The sequence below is a fragment of the Leucopleurus acutus genome, assembly GCF_964270905.1.
Source record: "Leucopleurus acutus genome assembly, chromosome: 18".
NCBI classification, from domain to species: Eukaryota; Metazoa; Chordata; class Mammalia; order Artiodactyla; family Delphinidae; genus Leucopleurus; species Leucopleurus acutus.
Window position 1 is genome coordinate 18383818 of NC_139160.1, and position 23479 is coordinate 18407296.

At 37.0% G+C, this 23479-nt stretch overlaps 1 protein-coding gene across 5 annotated transcripts in view; it reads right to left on the bottom strand.

Moving 5' to 3' along the window:
- The window catches only part of FNDC3A (fibronectin type III domain containing 3A), a 167390-nt gene that overhangs the window by 71024 nt on the left and 72887 nt on the right, over window positions 1-23479 (bottom strand). Inside the window, exon 1 of one of the 5 annotated variants that reach the window (XM_082859636.1) lies at window positions 291-622. The exons of the other annotated variants lie outside the window; for them this stretch is intronic. Coding sequence (XP_082715762.1) covers window positions 291-297 — 7 coding nt within the window. The 5' untranslated portion in view covers window positions 298-622. Of the gene's footprint in view, window positions 1-290; window positions 623-23479 lie in introns of those variants that run through there. 5 annotated transcript variants of the gene reach the window in all.

Sequence of the window (23479 nt, forward strand, 5' to 3'; positions counted from 1 at the left end):
GCAAGCTTTCACAATGGCTTCCAAATAATCTGATGCCAATTTACAGATTTCAGTTGTAAAAAGAAAAGCCTAGTAAAGAAAAGGCTCTGGAATATAAAATATATTCTGTGGAATATAAAATCAGCTCAACTCTTAAGTAAAGTCTAATCTTTTTATAACTACATGGCCACAATTTAAAATATTTTTACAGCGGTAGATCTGGCATCTATTGAAAAAACACATGGCATGACTTCAGATTAATACAATACTTTCTACATTTTAAAATAAAAGCAGAATGTTTAAAATCTTACCACTCATTTTGTTTTTACAGTAGCAGCAGAGAAGAAAATCCAACAAGGAAACAGCGTAGTACACGTTAACAGCTTTAATTGGAGAACGACCGCGGCTTCTTTCTGTTTTTTTTTTTTTTTTTTTTGCGAAGCTGTGAGAGGAAAAGATCCTTTGACCGAGTCACGTGATGCATATCACGTGACCCGCAGTGACCCGCGGAAAGGGGGAAAAAAACAACCAAGCGTTCCTGCCGGCAGTGTTTGGGATACAGTAAATGATTAAATGATTTCTACTGATTCTGCCTTCGATTTGACCATTTTAGGACTCCCTTATGAACCAACTCAAAAGCTCATCAAAATATACATGGAGAAATAGATATTTGATGTAAAACAAGTCTCTTTGTTCTTACCTTCCTCTGATAACATAATGAGCACTATCTACTAATTCGTTTTATTACCCAGGTGGCTGCTTTTCATTTATAAATTTTAGAATACATATAACACTTACTAATTTACAAGATTCGCTCTGAAATGTCCTTGTGTAAATTGACCCACTCTCCATACTCAACCCATAAGGAATGCCCACCATATACAAAAGAATTGTCTGTAAAACACAGGCTTGATCAACGTGTTCCTCAAACATGGGGTTTTTATTTCAGGCTGGCATTTAACCTCTCAAGCTAATAAAGGCTACCACTTTTATTGCTGGTTCTACTTCCTTTTTTTCTGATTTTTTGTTGTTGTTATTAAAGATTTAACCCAGACATTAATACAGATACTTGGTGGATGGCATTCTCACTCATATCCATGAAATCTGAAAAGACAGGTCATGATTGGGGCTTAGAGCACTGTATTCAAGCATGTGTGGAGACCAGGAAAGAGACTACAGATGTTCAGTTACAAAAGAGGGGAATAAGACTGTGAGAACTTTTGGGGGTCTTTTCATTACTTTATGGTGCTATGCAGTTAAGGAAATTTATTAACAGCTAATATGCATATACAGGTAATGATAATGATTGTGATTTGTAACAAGTTGCACAGTGGAAAGAAAATGGATTTTGGTATCAAAAGATGTAAGTTTTAATAACAGCTTCAATATTTATTAGCAAGGCAATTTACTGCTCTTCTGTGAGTCTGTTTCCTTCTGTAAAAAGGTTAAAATAATCAACCTCATAGCACTGTTGAGAGAATCAAATTAGATAAATTTAAAGTACCAAATACGATTGGCAGCACTCAATAAATATAGTTATTATTATAAGTATGATCACTATATGTTTTAAAAAATAATAATGATATAGTGCAGAGTATATACAGGGCACTATCCAGTGTTTTACAAGTGTTAACTCACTTAATCCTCACAATAATTGAAGTAGGCATCATTTATAGGTTAAGGAAATTGAAGCAGAATGCAACTGAGTAACTTGATGAGGGCACACAATGAGGCAAAGCCAGGATACTCTAACAATAAGGCAATATTTTAAAAATACGTAAACGATGTTGAAAGACTCAGTCTTCCAAAAAGGTAGAAAAGAACTGGCAAGGGATAACCTGGAGCAATAGATTTCAATAAATACTGGGTTGGCCAAAATGTGCCTTCGGTTTTTAAGTAAAAATAAAAGATACATTTTTCATTTTCACCACGAACTTTATTGAACAACATATTCACCCTTTTGTTCCACTATCTTCTGCCACTTTCAGGCAACTTCATAATTCCATCTTCCCAAAACTTTTATCTTTTTGAGCAAAGAACTGTTCCAGGTGCCTTTTACAGTCTTCCAGGGAATTGAAATTTTTTCCATTAAGAGAATTTTGTAAAGACCGAAATAAATGGAAATCCGAAGGTGCAATGTCTGGTGAATACGGTGGATGAATCAGAACTTCCCAGCCAAGCTGTAACGGTTTTTGCCTGGTTGTCAAAGAAACATGCAGCCTTGGTTATCCTGATGGAAGATGATGTGTTTTCTGTTGGCTAATTCTGGAGGCTTTTCGTCAAGTGTCGCTTTCAGTTGGTCTAACTGGGAGCAGTACTTCTTGGAATTAATCGTTTGATTTTCTGGAAGAAACTCAGAGGACTCCCTTCTAATACCACCACGTACACATAACCTTCTCTGGATGAAGACCAGCCTCTGGTGTGGTTGGAGGTAGTTCATTTCACTTGCCCCACGATCTCTTCCATTCCACATTATTGTACAGTATCCACTTTTCATCACCCGTTACAATTTGTTTTAAAAACAGAACGTTTTCATTATGTTTAAATAGAGAATTGCATGCGGAAATATCATCAAGAAGGTTTTTTTCCGCTTAACTTACATGGAACCTAAACATCAAGGCGATTAACATAACCAAGTTGGTGCAAATGATTTTCAACGCTTGATTTGGATATTCTGAATGTGACTGCTATCTCCTGCGTGGTATAATGCTGACTGTTCTCAATGAATGTCTCGATTTGATCGCTATCAACTTCAACTGGTCTACCCGACCATGGAGCATCATTCAGCGAGAAATCTCCAGCATGAAACTTCTCAGACTACTTTTGACACGTTTGATCAGTTACAGCACCTTCTCCATACACCGCACAAATCTTTTTCTTGCGTTGCAGTTGCGTTTTTACCTCTCTTGAAATAATAAAGCATAATATACCAAAAATGTTGCTTTTTTTCTTCCATCTTCAATATTGAAATGGGTACACAAAAATTCACCAGTTTTGACAGGATTTTTTTTTTTTTTTTGTGGCTGCCTTGGGTCTTCATTGCTGCATGCTGGCTTTCTCTAGTTGCGGCGAGTGGGGGCTACTCTTCGTTGTGGTGCGCAGGCTTCTCATTGCGGTGGCTTCTCTTGTTGCGGAGCATAGGCTCTAGGCACGTGGGCGTCAGTAGTTGTGGCACGTGGGCTCAGTAGTTGTGGCTCGTGGGCTCTAGAGCACAGGCTCAGCAGTTGTGGCACACGGGCTTAGTTGCTTCAAGACATGTGGGATCTTCCCGGACCAGGGCTCAAACCCGTGTCTCGTGCATTGGCAGGTGGATTCTTAACCACTGCTCCACCAGGGAAGTCCCTTGATAAGCCTTTTTTAAAATGCATGCCGATATAACAGCTGTCACATACAATCTAGCAAACTTGTTTTGAATGAAATTAAAGACAACTAAGTGCTACTACAGCCATCTTAATGGAAAAAACTGAACAAACTTTTGGCCAACCCAATACATGCCAGACACTCCAGAGGAGATAAGACACTAAGGCAGTGGTCCCCAACCTTTTTGGCACCAGGGACTGGTTTCGTGGAAGACAATTCTTCCTTGGACAGGGCGGAGGGTGGGGAGGGGATGGTTCAGGCGGTAATGTGAGCAATGGGGAGTGATGGGGAGCGGCAGATGAAGCTTTGCTCTTGCCAGCCACTCGCCTCCTGCTGTGCAGCCCAGCGGGGGTGGGGCTGGGGCTGGGGTCCCCTGCACTAAAGGATCATTCTCACCAGTGGGGAAGGGAAATTGTTACCTTCTAAGTTCCTACTAAAAGGCAAGGCTACCCTGAAGAGCATGACTTAATAGCGGAGAGTCTCCTGGTCTCAACAGTATCTCCTCATAAATGATGGATTCAGGGCTCCCAGTAAATCCAATCATGCCTCTGATCTTCAGGCCCTAAACAAAAACCAAGCCCCGGCAGCCCACTTCCTCATTTTGGCTCATGTTCTCACACAGCTGTGTTTCCATTTCTTGACTCTTTCTTTAACTGATGATCTCCGTCTCAATTCTTTCCACTGTGCTCACTAGAACCTTTTCTCTAGTATAAATTCCCCTATATCCTCAACCTTTTCACAGCACACCTGTTCATGTGCTTTCTTTAAATGAAACCTGGTCTTCCTCAGGACAGTTTTTCCAGCAGCCACTGGGAGCAGAGGCTTCCCATTCTCCCCTGCGGCAGTCTCCAGACCCCCCAAGGCTGCTTCCATTACCACTGTCCTTCCTGTTTCTTCTTTCTTGAGATCATGCCATAGGAACATACCACCCTCTACCCCTTCTCACTGCTGTCATGCTCAGTCCTCATTTCTTGAGAACTTTGGCATCATGTTCACAGTGTTTTTCCCAGCTTTTGCCCATCAGCACAATGACTTTCATGTCCAAGAAAACCTAACTTCAACTTTTCCTGAACTCTCCTCTTCCATTCTGTTTTTAGTAACCCATGTTCAAAGACATATCTTGGAACTTATCACTTAGAATTCCACTATTTCATCTTTGAAATCTTAAACTTTCATGTTTCTGTCTCTGGCCACTATATCTATCTTTCATCTCTCCAGTTCTCTTTCTTCTACAACATCTGGTCTTCCTCATAATGATTTCCCATTTCTCCTGATCCACCACTGTCTTCATGGCCTGATCTTTTTTCCCATTCATATCTTCCTTTTACTTCCCCTGCACTAAAATTCCCCAATTTTAATCAATCAAATAAGTATCTTCTCATAGACCTGAACTGTAGAAATCAAATGGTACTCAGACTGGCATGTTTATAAATTTAGTTATATCCAACCTTAACTCAGCCATCAGCATTGCTCAGGAATCCTTTCAGGAAGTTATCCCTGGTTAAGAACCTATATCCTGTTTTCTACAGTGATTATCAGAGATCTTCACCACTTTCTAAGGACCTTCCCCAACCCGACCTCAACACAAAACTGAACTCTTTCAATGTTATTTACAAACTTTTCTCACCTCTTCTATTTTCAGAAGAATCACTGTCCCTTCACATTAGGTCAAAGCTATCTTTCCACTTCTACTCTTGATCTGATCTCCATTTCTTACTGGGGTCTTTACTTTATTGGTCTGTCGTCAGTACCCTCTTAACAAGGCTTAGTTCTATACCCTTACTATCCTCAACTATCCCCACAGTTGCCACAGAGTTCTATTGCCCAGGATTAGCAACAGGGTCCATACTTTCAAGGACCTTTCAGTTATATAACAAAAATATAAGTTAAATGTATTTTATATTTCCTAAAGACCTTGTTAATTCAAGAATGTGCATCAAACACTTTTCCCATAGAAATAAAGTGAGAGGATGCGCTGAGAATATCACAATTACAGGAAAACATTATGCAGTGATGAGTATTCATTTTCCCTTTCTACCTGATTATATGACAATTTTAACAAACTTAAAATGCTCCTGCTTTTTATTTCCTCAACACTGTCTCAAATATTTTGCAGAAGGCTCTCTTAAATTAGGAGCATGACATGTCAGCAATTGTATGGACTTCTTGATAACATTTTAATGCATTAACTATTACCATTCCTGAAATAATGATTTTCAGGTAGGCTTGTCAGTGTAGCACTATACTTGGGTGACGCTGTTTATAAGGACTTATTGGGTACCAGGCACTGGTCTAAGTGCTTTATAGACATTAACTCATCTAATCTGCATAATATCCCTGTGAAGTAGTATGACTATTATTTCCATATTATAGGTGACGAAACTAAGATACAAAGAGGTTAAGTAACTTGCAAAGTCTCACAGCTAGTAAGCCAGCAATAGAATTAGGTGGTCTAGCTCTGTAACCCATGCTTTTCAACATGACATTACTCTGCTTCAGTTGTTTAGGATATAACAAATATTAAAAATTATAAAATGAATGAGAAAAATTGCAGCATAATACCAAAATTCACTTGAAGATAAACCACAAACAGAAAAGCAATGAACATTTGGATGGAAGATCCCACACAATACACCCCAAATATCTGTTAGTTACATATAATGGTAACAAAGCAAAATGTACCTAAATGTATCTCACTGAAATTGAGAAGAAATTGAGAAGAAAGATCTTAAATATTTCTACTAAGTGAGGGATATCATATGGAAAATAGTCAGTGAATTACTTAATAACGAAACCTGTTCCAAAAGATAATTTAAGGGAATTTAAGAGACAAACACAGCATCAAAAACAAAAGCTAAAAAACCCCCTAAAAAACCAACCGACCAACCAAACAAACAAAAAGACCTCAAAACAAAACAGATGACAAACTGAAGAAAAGGGAAAATTAACATAGGGAAAATTAAGATAGAAAAAATAATATAAATAAGGAGTGAGGCTGGTATTATGTATGCCCTTTCTAGAGTTGGGCCATAAAACCTTTCTGGTTTGTATGAGCTGAAATGTGATTGAGATATCAAGGACCACACTGTCAAGCTAGTCCTCATTTTCTGCAGATCAAATACATCTCAAACTGCATGGCCCCAGTGATTTGGCTTGAAAAAAACGAGAGCAGGTATAAAGTAATGCTGACTTTGGTCATAAATGAAATTTAGTAAAGCATCAATAAATGTAAAACTTTTAAGCAATGTATCCTCAAAAATAACTACTAGTTGCAAAATGAATAGCTAAATAGCAAGCCAACTATATCAGCTGACTTGTAGAAAGGGATTATTATCTGTGAAGCAAATGAGAAGCTGGAAGAGTTGACTATGATTTTATAAAATTCCTTCTGGCAATAAATAAGATTAGTTGTTTATTAAGGCTGCTCTTAGACTGTAATAGTAAGTCTGGGTCATTTGCATGTCAGAAAATTTAAGAGGCAGACTCATTCACCTTAGCAAAAAGTGGTTTCAAATCATATAAAATGTAAATTTAAAAGAGTGGGGGGACTTCCCTGGTGGCACAGTGGTTAAGAATCCGCCTGCCAATGCAGGGGACATGGGTTCGAGCCCTGGTCCAGGAAGATCCCACATGCCATGGAGCAACTAAGCCCATGTGCCACAACTACTGAGCCTGCAGTTCTAGAGCCTGTGAGCCACAACTACTGAGCCCGCATACCTAGAGCTGGTGCTCCACAACAAGAGAAGCCACCGCAATGAGAAGCCTGCACACCGCAAAGAAGAGTAGCCCCTGCTCACCGCGAATAGAGCGAGCCCGTGCACAGCAACAAAGACCCAACGCAGCGAAAAATAAAAAAAAAAAAAAAAAAAAAAGAGTGGGGATGTGAAGTATGTCCCTCTTCTACTCCTCTACAAATACATATCTAATCCTCCAAAAGACTGACTCTGACGATGACAGTGGCACTGATTCTTGTGGCAGTATTAAGGTACACGTTCTGAAAAAGCATCTAAAGAACATGTGTTAAGCTTATGCAGCTTAGACCATAACTGATGCATGTCCATAGTTTCAAGGGACCAAGAAAAGGTTAATGAAGTCTGCACCTAATCAAGTGCTCTATGGGAGGGAGTATATTACAGGGGAGTGGCTGACAGCGGTATAGGCAAATAACCTCAGGAAGATAAGGGGAGCAAAGGATTGGAATCTATAACGTTATCTTGGACACAGATCAAACCTTGTTTACATTAAGTCTATTTGCTTGCCCATGTTTTTCCTCTTTCGCCTTTCAGGAGCCTTAGTCACCTTGCAGATTGAGCCACACAACAGCATTTTCTTTCTCTAAAATTTCCCTCTTTACTTGTATTAAACTAAAGTATCAATCAACTTGACAAAAGTTTTATTCTGTATTATGCATGCCAATAGGAAGCAAATGTGAGGATCATCCTAAGACCAGATACGGTTTGAAATGATTGGGGTGTGAAGGTAGCTGGAGGTTAGAAACCTAGACACTAGCCAGGGTATGGACAATTCAGACGTCTGTGTTCTAATGTAGTATTTCCCAAGTATTTGTATTTATATGCCAATAAAATTTCAAAACAAATTCTGGGGACTCATTAAGGTAACCAACTTTTTATGAGACCAAGTAATGACATTAAAAGGAAAAAAGGTGGAAAGGAAGGACAGAAGGAAGGAAGTCTGTCCTGTATTATCACATAATTTCATTAAGATGCTCAAAACAGTAGAAGGGATTTAACTTCAGAATTTAAAAAAGTCTTTAAGTTAAATAAATTTAGCTTAATGACTACTACATTATCCTTATTTCTGCATTTCCTAGACTGATGAAACTTCCCCAGATCTACGAACAAGAATATGGGGAATAACTCTCAGTAGTAAGAAAGGTAAGAATTTGTCCTCAAGGCTGACTAGCTCTGGTGATGGAAGAGGGAGGAAACAGAGCAGAGGTAGGGTAATCATATTATCATCATCCAATCTAGGACACTTCTGAAAGTGAAAGAGGTAGCTTAAAAAATCATTAAAATTATATAATTTGGAATTATTCTTTATTGATTGACAAATTGCTTTTATTATATTGAGGAACATGAAAAAGAGTTCTATTAAAAATATTAAAAAATAAAATGCTTTATTAAAACACATATGCAAGTACACTAAAGAGCATTTTACAGGTTTCTTTAAATTGAACATCTGAATATTAAAGAGCAGTATAAGAAGAGCAATTATTCTTAGTACATATCTAAGTATTTTAATCAATTTGTTAGCTGTATCTGTCTCTAATTCCATATCACTGGTATTTAACTGAAAATTTTCCTTTTTTCAATGTAGTCTTATTTTTAATTTTTTCATAAAACTGCCTGCGACTGTTGTATTTTATGGTTAATAAATTTGAAGCTATTGATACCTTCAATTGACTCTTTTCTATAATATTTAAGACTATAATGTTTATATTAAGAAAATACTATGATTCTGAGGGTGATGTTTGGTAAGCTGGGAACAAATTCTGCTAAATGGAGGTTATTCTCAGTTCTGTTTTTTTTTCTTATTGAACTGTGTAAATATTTCAGTCCAAATATTTTCACTGGTACTACAATACCTTCAAATATTTTTACAAACAAAATTCACTGAGTTCTCTTTATTTATGATTCTTTTGAATGTTTCACCAAATTTAGGGGTTTTTTTTAGCTTATTTTTGCTGAAAGGGTTTACTGCAAAATAAAAAAGCACTGCCAATAATAAATAGTTACAGGTTTATATAATAAATGACAAAACTATTCAGACTATTTTTTATATATTCTGAGGCAGGGATATTTAGATTTTATTTCCTACATATTATTTGTCATTCATCTAACCTATATGCATCCCACTGATCCCTCCAAGTGGTGGCCTGGTGACACCAAGTGGCCATCAGGGGCATTAGCATTACATACTTCTGCAGCCGCCACCACCGAGACTGCAAGGAGTTAGCTGTCCCTAGCTCTCCTTTATCTACAAGTACTTTGCTCTACTGCTAAGTACCTTAACTGTTATCCTTGACTTGCTTCTGCCAGGGGTCAGGGAAAGAGAAATGGTTTATTCCAGTTGCCTTTAAGTTTAATCACAGGTTAAAGTAAAAACAAGAGATGGACAAACTGCTTGTTTAGATGAGATCATGGCAGAAGCTGGAAATACAAAATGATGGCTGATCATATACATTAGAGCTTATTTTAATGGAACTACTAATTATACTGTTTAAAAAATGAAACGTCTGAAACAAATGTTAAACCGGTTAGATACCAAGATGACAGGCATAAACTGGGACTGTCCTAGACAAAATGGGACATAAGGTCACCCTATTAATAGGGGATGCTTATTTGTTAAGGCTACAAAACACCTGGCAACATTTATTCACATGAGGCTGGCAATTAGCACAGGCCTTGAGTCTAGGTATTTAACGAGCTGGTGATCATAATTTGGGAATAGAATGAGGCAGGAAGTTACAGAAGAAAGAGAAAAGATCAAGGTAATTATTATTCACTGCTTTAGGGGCCTATCTTTTCCCCGAAAACTTATTATTCATTTTTAAGGCTGGATAAAGTAGACTTTAAATCAGGGGCCTAAGTATGATTCAGAATTATGGGCAACTTCATTTATATGTGTACAGGTAATTGAAAATTTTTATAATTAGATTTGTAAGCATTTAGATATATCAGTGATAAGCACACTAAGTAGAAAAAGGGTGAAGAATGACTATCACATTATGGTTAGAATCTACCTCTAGCACTAAATCAAACTGTATATTGATAGAAAACTTAAGGTAGGAGATGTGTTTACCAAGCACCTGCTTCTAAACAAGAGTTATTTTTAGTGTACTTGTTTAGAAAGCTACAAAGGCTATGATATTAATGTGCACGGATGCAGCAGGTTGTGAACATTACTATTTTTAGTATCAGTCTAATGTGAACAATGATGAATCATTCTTTGTTATTCTAGTAGGAAACAGTGCTTAGGATTTACTGCAGCACATTAACTATGTCTCAGTAACTGTACACCCACACACTGACATCACACAGGCAGTGATATGGATCAATGATGCAAATCCTGTCAGGATCAAACATTCAGGCCACAGCAGTTGAAAAAAAACCTGCCTGCATGACAGGGCAGACCAGTCATCCAACATGTACAGACTGCATTAAATCAGTAGTGCTGATGTTGAAAAGGGTTGTGTTAGGTCCTTTTTATATAATAGCTAAACTTTTTAATTTAATTATAGATTTCCCACATACAGACTCTATCTTTAAGCTTCCTCACAGCTTCTGTGGTTTAAGGTCTGGACCTTTTAAAACATGTCTTAAGGCTCCACCAGCCACATAAGTTATCTTGGAAAATAGCCTCTGTAGCCAGGCTATCTATCTAATCTATCTACCTACCTACCTACCTACCTGTCTATCTATCTATCTACCTACCTACGTGTCTACCTACCTATGTATCAATGTATCTATCGATCTATCTATCTATTTAGGCTGCACTGGGCCTTCGTTGCTGCACGCCGGCTTTCTCTAGTGGCGGCGAGCGGGAGCTACTCTTCATTGCGGTGCGCGGGCTTCTCATTGCGGTGGCTTCTCTTGTTGCGGAGCATGGGCTCTAGGCATGCGGGCTTCAGTAGTTTTGGCACGCGGGCTCAGCAGTTGTGGCCCGTGGGCTCTAGAGCGCAGGCTCAGTAGTTGTGGCGCATGGGATTAGTTGCTCTACGGCATGTGGGATCTTCCTGGACCAGGGCACAAACCCGTGTCCCCTGCACTGGCAGGCAGATTTTGAACCACTGCGCCACCAGGGAATTCCCTGTAGCCAGGTTCTTATAGACAAATCTTTTGAAGAACATGCCTTCAAAATCTTCTGAAGCATTTTATATAACATGTTGTGCTTGACAAATAACATTCAAATTTAGATATGGAGCACTACACTGTGGCCTCACAATTCACTGCTACCTCAGAGTCTTCTTCCCACTGTCACCTTCTTCTTTGAGCTTTCACTGTTTTTAGTTTTACTGGCATCAAAATATTAATTTTTTATCATTACAGATATATTGGAAAAGATGGCTTATTATGAGTAACCATGTATAAAGTTTCAAAATATCTTCTCCTAGAATTACATGTACCCACTGGAATTAGAGATTTCCTTTCCCGTAACAGGAGGCTTGCCACAGAACATTCACATCCTGTTGCAGTTTCTTCTGAAAAGAAACTGGGTCTCTACACTTAAAGCCTCACCCTTCCTTCTAGTTTCTTATGTTCTCCTCAACGACTATCACTTCCCAGGAGAAATGGAAAGCTGAAAGGAGATGAGAGCTGGAGGTGTTTCAGTCTATCACTGATGTTCTGACATAATCAGACTAACATGAAAACATGCCTTTCCCATGCTCTCAGGCACCTGCTTTCACGTTGTTTCCTCAACTAGTGGTGTTTCTTATGAGAGCTTGAAAAAAAAAGAAGGAAAGGTAAGGGTTCTCCCTCATCCTAAGGTTGGTTAGTTTTTTTTAACTGTTAATCATCTGAAAGAAATATTTTGAAAACGTAAAAATTACTGAGACAGTTGTCTTCATAGTTCTTTTTGAGGGGTAATCTTTAAATCTAGATTTTCCATAGTAGAAACCAAATGCTATTTCACAGTTGAAAATATTTCTGTACTTCCCACTGCACATCAACTGTCTTCATGAGAAGACTGAACTGTAAGGTCTTATTTTTCTCTATCATGATTTATATATTTTGATCATCTGCTATTAGCTTCTATTTTACTCTAATCATTTCATTTCAGTCTTCTCAGGGCAAGTCTGTATCAGCTAACACAGTCTTAAATGGAAAAGAGAAGATTAAAAACTCACTGTGCTGATTGCATGCTAAAGACTTCAAAGAGTTAGGAAAAAACTCCACAAAAGACAGGAACAGAGGCCTTGTCTCCCTCTCATTCTCTTCAAAGGTTCAAACATTACCAGACTGGGAAGAAGAATCTTATTTTTTTAAATTTATTTATTTTTATTTTTGGCTGCATTGGGTCTTTGTTGCTGTGTGCGGGCTTTCTCTAGTTGCGGCGAGCAGGGGCTACTCTTCGTTGCAGTGCGTGGGCTTCTCATTGCGGTGGCTTCTCTGCCACTGGCCTTTGGATTCTAACTCAATTACACCAACTTTCTGAGTTCTCCAGCTTGTAGTCAACAAATTGTGGGACTTCCTGGAGAACCCTAGTACACATTCCAAGCCTTTCTTATGAGAAAGAGCTATAAAACCAAAAAGCATTTTGAACCTAACATGCTCAGAAATAAATTAATCATTTCCATCCTTCTACCCAAACCAATTCTTTTTTTTCTTCTTCTATATTTTGAGGAAAAGAGAAAGAAACTGTCATTTATCTTTATGTTCAACTGACTTGTGAAATCTGTAAATCATTCTTAGTCTCCTCTTACCCTCTGAATTGAGCCCCCAGGTCTTATCCTTACTACTTTTCTGGGGGGTTTATTTTCCTGTTTAAAATCAATACTTCAGTGGCTCCCTGTTCCTTTCAGGATAACACCTGAACTCTTTAGCATGCAATATAAAGGTATTTGTAACACAGCCTATGTTTCCATTTTTAGTCTCATTTTCTGATACTCCTCAATGTATTCTGTTCTCCAGTCTATTTCTTTAATCATACCTTTTCAGTCTCCTCTAACTTCTCTGTGTACATGCTATTCCTTCTGCTTCTAAGATATTTTCTCAATTATTTTTCCTCTTAGTTAACTTCTATTTCTTTAAGCATCACCTTTTCCTGCACAGTTCAACAACTATTCCAAGCTGGGTAAGGTATGTCTCCTCTGGCCTCCCACATATATCTGGGCATACCTAATTCCATCATAGCACCTATTACCCTCTTCTGTTTTAACTGTGGTTTACTTGCCTGTCTCCCTGACTGTGCTGTGAGGCAGGGTCTAAGTCTTTTAAATGGCTGTCAAGAATGAGCTGTCCTTCAGAATAGAAGAGATTTGGGCAAATTCTCTTTCCAGGAAAAGAGCATGCATGCACTTAGTTACTGTGTTTTCTGTGCTCTGGCAAGCCCCTGAGCATGGGAGATTGAGTACAAGAAGGTGAGAAATTCCAAAATATTAAGGCTAAAAATAATGTTAAACTATTGAAATATGATCTTTCATTGTAATGATAAAGGGATTTTCCAAAAACGTTGAGGGATTATATAATAAAATGAAGCAGAAGAGTATATCAAAGACAAGAGAACTTTGCTGATCCATACAAAATGGAAACAGGATTCGATTAAAGTTTACCCTCTAAAAGTGAATCAACATCCTCAAATGATGTTATTGCACAGATTCTGAGATCAGAATCCTATGTTAAAATTGACTCTGGCAGAGAGTAACTTAACTTTTGGAGCCTTAGAGAAATTAGTACATACTTGCAAGGAAATCTTCTACCACCCTTATTATGTTGTTGCCTGACTCTTAAGGTTAATGGCAGCATGTTTGGATGTGCCTTAATATAATACCATAACCACAGTCAGGGGCAAAGTCATACTTTTATAAATATAAGGAGGGTCTTTATCAGATATGAAATTATGCCTAGTGTTAGTTGCTGTGACACAGGAAAATGAGAATTGTGAAAGAATGATTTTTCCATCCCTTTATATCTAGGTAGGTACTAAAAATCACATTTAACATGTTGCCATATAAAGAAAGGAACCAGAAAAGATCTTTTCTTTTCCTGGGACAATCTCTGCAGATAGGTACAAGCGTATGTAAATCAGATTATGTAATTAATTCATGGTAGTCTCTTTATGACTTTATATAAATGCTCACTGAAGAGCCTAGCCTTGCCTTATCCCAGCTATGCTTCTGTGAAAAAACCAGAAAGGTTTATGCCTAGGTTAGACTGCTTAATTAGCACTTCCCTGAGTCTGAAATTGTGGCTGCAGTTACTACAAGGCTAAAATAAGGTAAATCTGTGTATCAGTAATTCAGATGCTCTTCTCACCAGGAGATCCTTCTAGTGAAGCTAACTTTAGAGAGTGTGGTTTTTATTTTTAATAAGGAAAGTGATGTTTCTATATACTCTTACATACAGTTAAGAAAATGAATGCAAAGCACAAAACAGGTTTGTAGTGAATACTGGTTCCTTTCCTAGCATCCCTTCACAGAATGATTCGGTTAAATAGAGAGGATCCAAACAAACACATCTTCTTTCAAAAATACAGCCTCGCTTATACTGGTACTTTTTTGGGGTCGACAAAATCCTCAACATCTAAGGTTTATTGCCCTGGGTTCTACCTGTCCTCTTGAATGTCAGAATTCTTTAAGCCATTTCTAAATTATGGTATCAAATTTACAAATTTCTTTTTTTCCACCCCCTTGATTTAAAAAATTGTCAGACTATTATAAGCTTGGTATGTCCCTTTTTTTTTTAACTTTTTACTAGTTAAAAAATCCACTTATCTGCACTAAAATACATTGTATGGTCCACCATTTTCCTTAATAAGCTCAGGGTCTCAGCTTTTAAAAAACAAAACTATAAATTTTATAAAATAAAATTGGGACTAAATTTAGAAGGAATTAAAACATTTATATGGTTATTTAAGCAATTAATATTTGTCAAAATTATCAAATTATACAGAAAATATAAAGAAGAAAAAAGACTACGGTAATCCTACCAAATAGGGGCAGGCACTTGAAGGAAATGTGCTCAAATTATTTTTGATGCATATATATTCATTAATAATATTTTTCCTTATTACAAAAGAACTAATTCTGTTGATATCCTTAGTAATGTATAATCACATAAACAGCCTTCAAGATTCAAGTCCTGATTAAATAAAACTACTAATTAATAATCTTCTTAATCTTCCATTTTGGGGAGGTAAAAAGTAAAAAATAGAGCTTATCCTTTGAGTATCCTCTAGGAAGTATCTCCTAGTCCCTGGACTGGTTTGGATGTTCGTGCTGGAGCTTCTATAGCACCCTTCCTGTTCTCTTCAATCACAGCCCTTTTCTCACTTTACTAAATACTTTTGACTGTCTTCCCTATGAGATTGTGAACTTCGTGGAGGGCAGGGATAGGGTCTACCTTACTCATCACTAAATCTCCAGAGTTTTGGAATAGCGACTGTACATATCAAGTTCATGATAATTTGCTAAATAAAAGAATGGGTTTTAAAAGAAACCTAATATTCTAATCTAGACTCAGCAATTTATTCAACTCAATCTTCTAAATAATCTACACTCTAGTACCATATAATCAGTATTAATGCTTATAATGATTTAGGGCACTGGCAGATTCTGAATTATTTTCAGTACATTCTGTTTACTAAGGCTAAATATAAGTGTTTATTTTGTAAACATTTTCAGTAATATGATTTGGAAAAAGCTTTTCTGGTTTTCAGTTAATCAGAAAGGTATTTTAACAAAAACACACTGCCCCAGGTCAATGTTTAAAGCATACACCTTATGCCATAGTTATTAACTCTAATAATATCATCTTTGGCAAAAATATCTTAAAGCCAACTGATGAAGGTTTCTTCCCCAAAAGACGAGAAGGCAGAATCAAAAGATACTAACCCTCCCTTTGACCCTCCCCCATCTTTTTAGGGTAATAAAAATTAAGATCTTTCTCAAGTATAAATGGGGAAAGAACCTTTTCAAATTCTAATACTTAGTGTTTTTAATATAAAATCTGGTATTGTTTACTCCTTAAAATTCTTATGGTGGACTCTCTCTTCAAAGAAGAGGATTAGTAAATTAAACATGCTTTGAGATGTGCTCTGAGGAAAAATGACGTTTTGCGATTAAAAGCAAAAGAGACTTTTTTTTTTTTTTTTGCCCTAGCATCATGTAGTACAACGTATATACGGCTAAGTGGTACTTTTTTTGGGTATATTTCTTTTTTATTTATTTATTTTTAATTGGCGTATAATTGTTTTACAATGGTGTGTTAGTTTCTGCTTTATAACAAAGTGAATCAGTTATACATATACATATGTTCCTATTAAGTGGTACTTTTTGATAGCGTTGGTCTTAGGGTTCAGAGATGAATTTATGAGTAAAGTTCTTGGTCTACAGTAATTTGGTTTCAGATCTTTAGAAATAAGACACTCCCATTTCTAGAATACAATTTTGAATGACTTACAGTAAGTATATGAAAATATTTCAGAAAAAAGTATGTGGTTGAGAGGAACGAACTATTGTTAAGCTATGAGTAGCGTGCCATCTTAGGTACTTTATGTTTGAGAAGTAGCTATGAAGTGTGGACTCTGCAACCAGACTACCAGAGCTCAGATCCCAGCTCAGCCACTCAGTAACTGGTAACTCCGGGCAAGTTATTAACCTATGTCTCAGTTTCCTTGTCCATAAAATGAAGATAGTAATAGCTATCTCACAGCATTGATGGGAGAATCAAATAGATTAATTACATGTAGAATGTTTACAGAAGTTAACTGGTGCAGTAATTATTCAATAACCATTAGACAGTATCATACATGCTAATTAAATTAGAGTCACTTTCTACCCTTTTCCCATTACCTGAGGATCTATAACGCATTGGTATTGCAATTAGAAATGAGTAAGTGCTGAAATAAAGACAATTCGATCGCTTATTCCTAAAATAAGTCAATAAACATTTAGAGTTTCTATAAATGCAAGGGGAAGGTCCAGGTGCTATAGGGAGGGAAAGGAGATCTAGCACAGAAGAATATAATATGGTTTTGTATCATCATCACTTGAGAAAGGTTGATGTGGGTCCAGACACCTGCATGTTTCAACTTCCCAGTTGATTCTGAAATCCCTTGGTGCAGTGATAAAAATTATCTTTACAGTCAGAAAGACCTTCATTTGAGTCCCAGATCTTCCAATAGCTAGCTTTGAGACTTTTATGAACCTTAGGTTTCTCACTCTTTTAAGGTTTAAATAAGATTAACTGCACACAGCATGATCCTGGCAGATAATGAACACTCAATTACATTATTAGTGGTGGACTCTAAAACAGAAAAAAAAGACAAAAACCAAAAAATAACATATGCCAAGTTAGAGATATAGGCCAGACGAGTGGAAAAGGAAATTGAGGAACACTTTTTAACCCTGGGGTGGTCAGAAAGAGAATCTCAAGAGGTGGAACTAATTAGTACTGGGTTTTGAAGAACTGCAAAAATTTAGAAAGCTCTCTCGTGTGTGTGCACATGTGCATGCACATGTGTGTGCACACTCTTGTGTGATTTTTCAGTGAAGGAGCAATGTGAACAAAGATATGAGAGGGGTCTCTGTAAGAAATATTTAGAGACTGGAGTATCTACTAATCTTGGAATATTTGGAGTGGAAGTTTCCTGAAATTAAAACTAGAAAGAAAGATTGGAATGAGGTGATGGAGTGCCTAGAAAATTAGGCTAAGAGTTATATGCTATATGAAATGAAAGAAGGCAAGGCTTTTCGGTTAGTTTTTAGCATGACTTCCTAAAAAGTCATGTTTTAGGAAGGCCAATCTTTTAGTTACAGAAATAAATATGGAAAAGTGACAGTCTTCTGTAAAGAAATTTGAATCCCAGTCAATGTGGGACTAATGTTGCTTAAAAGGCCATAAAACTACTCAATTAGGTGTAATACATGCTCACACGGACTTCTGTGACAAGTTTTAATCAAATCTAGTTAGAAAGTATAGCTCTCTAATGTGGAAACCTCCCCAATTTATATAGCTAGTTAGAGTGATTTGATAAATTACAGTATCGTTAGCTTTGGTTTCCTCACTTAAGAAGAAGTTGCTTCAGATAGACAGTTCTCAATTTACTAGAAAGTGAATTGGCAAGATGGATATTTAGAACCCAGAATGTATTACCTGACTCTCTCAACTTTATAAATGATAGTAAGGCTCTGCTATAAATAAAAACTCACAAAATAAATACTGACATGGTCTAAAACAGCGGTCCCCAACCTTTTCGGCACCAGGGACCGGTTTCGTGAAAGACAATTTTTCCACAGATGGGGGGTGGGGGGATGGTGCAGGCGGTAATGCGAGCGATGCGGAGCGGCAGATGAAACTTCACTCGCTCGCCCGCTGCTCACCTCCTGCTGTGCGGCCCAGCTCCTAACAGGCTGCGGACGGGTACCAGTCTGCAGCCCGAGGGTTGGGGACCCCTGGTCTAAAAAGTAGTTAAAATATTGTGCATATGCAATGACAACAAAAGTGGAAGGACCTTTTTCTATTAATTACTGTGAAATATCAGAATGTATCAAACATTTAAGGATACCTAATATACTTAATCCATTATATATATATATATATATATATATATATATATGTATGGACATATGTATACATATTTGACATGGCCTCTTTTGGGCTGAGCTCACTGACTAAACTCCAAATGACAAAAATCTCAAGAGGGACAAAGAGGAAGAATGGAGAAATACTAATCCCAAAGGAACAGGTGAATGTGTCTGAGGGAAGGCAGACAAGTATCTTTTGGGTAAAAAGAAAGGGGGGAGGTGGAAGTTTCTTATATACAGCCCTTATTTATTTAAAATGGTTTTTTTTTTTTTTTTTGACTGCACAGCGTGGCTTGTGGGATCTTAGTTTCCAGACCAGGGTTCAAACCCGTGCCCCCTGCAGTGGAGCACGGAGTCCTAACCCCTGGACCGGCAGGGAATTCCCTAAAACGTTATTTTTAATAGGAAGTACATTTACAAGATTCAAAAATGAAAAAAATATTAAAAGGTAGAGAGGAAAAACTTTCACTCCATCCCTGTTCCCCATGTGATGCACCACCACCCCATAAGTAAACACTATAATTACTTTTGGAGGGTCTTTCAAGATTTTCAATTATTATTATTGTTTTTAAAAATAGTCTGTGGCATCTATTAGTTAGCTTCTAGTATTTGTTCTTCCCTTTTTCCACAGTAATAATCCCCTGAATGTTAGCTGGAATCCATGGTCAGCCCAACCAAAGGCAATTTTTAGTTCTCTTATCTAGCTAGAAGTGGTCAACTAAGCTATGGTCAATGAGAATGTGAGAAGTGATCTTTACAATCTCCAGAGTTTGTCCTAAAAGAAACAAGGCATGTCTTATATCTCTTTGTCTCTTCCTCTTTTCCATTCTGTCTGGGACACGGACATGGTGGTGAGCCATCTTGGATCATGCACATGAGTATGATGTGCAGATCCTAAGGATGGCAGATCAAGACAGAAGTAACCTGGGTCCCTTTACTGCCTATGGGGCAAAGAACTCCACACAAGTACTAATTGACCTTTAAACATAATGCATGAGAGAAAAAAAGTTCATATTATAATTGTCTTAGTTTTCTACTGCGGTGTAACATTAGCACAAACTTAGTGGTTTTAAAAAAAACACCCATTTATTAGCTCACAGTTCTGTAGTTCATAAGTCCAGTCATAGTATGGACTGCGTTCTCTACTCAGTCTCACAAAGTGAAAATCAAAGTATTGGCTAGGATGTGTTCTCATTTGGAGGCTGGAGTCCTCTTCCATCCAACCTCATGTGGTTTTGGTGGAATCAGCTTCTTGTGGCTGTAGGACTAAGATCCTCATTTCCTTGCTGGCTATTTTACACAATTATATTTCTGGGTCTCACTTTCCTTTTGCCATCACCACTCACTAAAATTTTTTTAAATTGAGATTTTTATCACTTATTTTAACAGAACTCACTAAACTGGTTTAGATTTCCTATTTCCAAGAGAACTTTAACAGTGATATTTTATTCATTAGGAGCATAAAGAATTGAAGATAATTTGCCTATATTTTCCTTTTTAGCATAAACATTGCAATTTTCTCTTAACTAAGTCATATATAAAATAGTTTCTCTTGAAAAGTAACATTTAATAGCATTTAGGGACAACCTGGGACTATTACACAATGTACTCAGGATGAGTCATAGTCATTCACTTAACCTAAAATGGGCTGAATTTATGAATGGATGATTATATTATGGTTCATTTTCACAAACAAGACTCATTAATGTTTCAAAACAAGTATTTTGAGTCTCTCTACTGGAACTGATGTTTTCATCTTAGAAGGAGAAAATGTAAAGGGCAAACTTTTTAATATAATCATGTGATTTCCACCAGCATGAAAAATTGTTACCTATGCTTTTAGAGCATTTTCTAAGGGTAGTTAAGATTTTCTAAGTAATGTATAAAGGATATAACTTCTCCATGGTTTAGTTTGTTAAATTATGAAAAAAATAAATAATGGCTAATCATATGGGAATGAGAATCTACTACATATGATTTGGACTTGAGTTACTTATAATTTCCGTAGACTGAAAAGAACTTCATTAAGTTCAGTCAGGTCTGTAGTAAAGAAGTCATTAATCCAAAGATAATCAATGGTCTTATAAAAAATTCTTGGAATACTGATATACTTATTATTAAAATAAATTTAAGATATGGCATAAGATATTAGCATAGTTATGAATACCTAAAAACTTGAGAGCTCGTAGAAAATTGTTGAATCTAATTCACACTAGCCCATCCTCATTTATGTGCAAAATAATGGCCAGAATTTAAGTAATATACCCAAGGATATAGAATCATAACATTTTAGACTTGTGAAGAACCTTATTAAAAGGCATCAACTCCAACCATCCATGATCTATTTTGAAATTAAACCTCCTAATGGCACCATCAAGTGAAGAGTCAGTATACGCATTAACACCTACAAAGGTGGATGGGAAACTGATTGCTCCTGAGTCTCTTTGACAGCTCTGTTTATTACAAAGTTGTTCCTCATACTGAGCTCAAGCTGTTTTCCTTTAACTCCCACACACTGATCCTAAAACCCAGGCTGACCTACTCCCAGACTTGTACCTTTAAAAATGCACCATTAATTAATTCACATATTTTGTTATGTCTTTAAAGTCTTAGTGTTGTGAATTTAGGAAGAAAAGTTATATTTCATACTGCTATTTATAGTAACTATAGCAAAAAGTGTAGTGACCATGATATATAAAACAATAGACATTTAACCTCTAATAAATTTCAGAGGTATTTTTAATATCAAAGGTCTGACATATCTAACAAGATTCATGGGGCCTGAGGCATAGTTTGTATACATGTCTCAGGTATTCCAGGGTATCAGAGAAGGTCACTAGGAGTCCTACTTGCATGAAAACTCCATCTTCCTTTCCCATCCCCACCAAAGACAACCTGGGAGAAAAGGCTTTTTTATTTTTTTTACACAAACATTTGCAACCATTTTATTTATGTTAACCAAAATCTGGAAACACCTCAAATGCCCCTCAACAAGTGAGCAAATAAACAAGATAGGGGTATCCATGCAATGTAATATAACTCAGCAATAAAAATGAGCAAACTATTGATACATGCACAACATGGACAGATCTCAAACTTGTACTAAGTGAAAGAAACCAGAAATAAAATTCTACATGTTGTATGATTTAATTTATGAGCTATTACTAGCAAAGGTAAAACTATAAAGACAAAAGGGATCTGATTATATCTGATGAGCATAAGGATTCAGACTAGAACACAGAGATAGGCAAGGCCAGGAGCTCCAACTTTTGGAGCACAGAGAATTCACTCTGAGGTAACAGAGTTGGGGTAAATGGGATACAGAGCTTGTAAGTATTTAACAAAATATTGTTTTATTAAGGACCTCAAAGGTCATCTGGCTCAGTTTAGGAGGAGACTTGCTAATAAAATGCTCTGCAAAGGAGATGGCAAATATGAAAGAGCAGACCAATTGCCGGAGGGAGGCTAGACGTGTGTTTATACGCACCATGATCCCAAAACACACAGAGAAGGACACAGTGGTACTTACTAGTGGGGACAAACCTTCCCTTAACTTCAAAAACCCCTATAATGGCATGAAGAGTCTGGATCAGGTATATGAAGAGATAAGGTGAGAGCGGAAAAGCAGTAATAAAGAGCAGCAGCAGCAAAGAGAAGAAAAATAGGAACAGAGGTGCTGACAATAACTGCCCCAGGAGCAACAGTGCTGGTCACGCTTTGCATGAGGTGACAGTAGAAGCAACAAGGGCCCAATAACCTCCCACTGGCCGACTGAAAGTGACACCAACAGTGGTGAAATAAGCATGAGTAACTACTCAGAAGCTGGTCAGAGCCATCTGGAAGCAAAAAGGCAGGCAGGAAGATTTAGAGGTAGTATTGATGGCATACTAACTCTAGTGGGTGAAGGGCCTCAGAATCAACACACTCTGGAATTGTCAGTTAGGTTCCTGACTTCCCTAAGTAAGGTGAGCTATGAGAAAACAAAGGTTAATAGCTTTCAACAAACCTGAATTCACTTTGACAATTTTTCTACATGTGAGAGTCAAATCGTAAGAAAATAGGCAGAAATCCAGGATTTGGCTAAATGATTAATATCTGGGCATTATCTATGGCTCACTACATTTATATTTTTACATTTTTAAATTAAAATTTCCATATTACCCTCCAATCTTAATTGGTGCTCATATTGAAGACTCTAAGGCACTAAAATACCCCTAAGTATAAAAGTATATTTTCAGTATATAGTAGTTACCAAGGCGAGCAAGTACACCAATATATTTAAAGATATGTTAGCAGTTAATTCTAATAAATATCGACAGCACGCCTACTAAGCAAAAGGCATTATTTTAGCACAGAGAATCAAAGAAAAAAAGGACAATTTTTGTTGTTAAGGAAACAAAATAGAAGGAAGCTAATATTCCTTGACCATTTTCGTCAAGTAAGGTTTTATGTACCAAGCTAAAGACAGCAACACTGTTTCTGTCCCTATAAGATTTGAAGTTTAGTGGAAGCTTCTCTCACAAGTGTTTATTTCATTAGGAATTCGGACTAGTAAATTAGCTAGTTGGCATGCTACTTATAGGTCTATTAGGAGCAATAACTATTCACTAGCTCGATTACTCTATGAAGTGTGCCAGCGCACAGATATACTTGTTAAATTTAAGACTCTCATTCAGAGTACTCACTTCCAAAAACAAGGAGATCTCAGTTTAATTAAAAGATTATTTTGGAATCAAAGAATCTTTAGATAGAATGAATGCTGGAACTTGCACAACCGAAATTCTTTTACTATGCAAGAATTACTTTTTATAATATCATCTAACCAGTACATAAGCATACATAATGATGAGAGTCTGGTATAATCAAGCAATG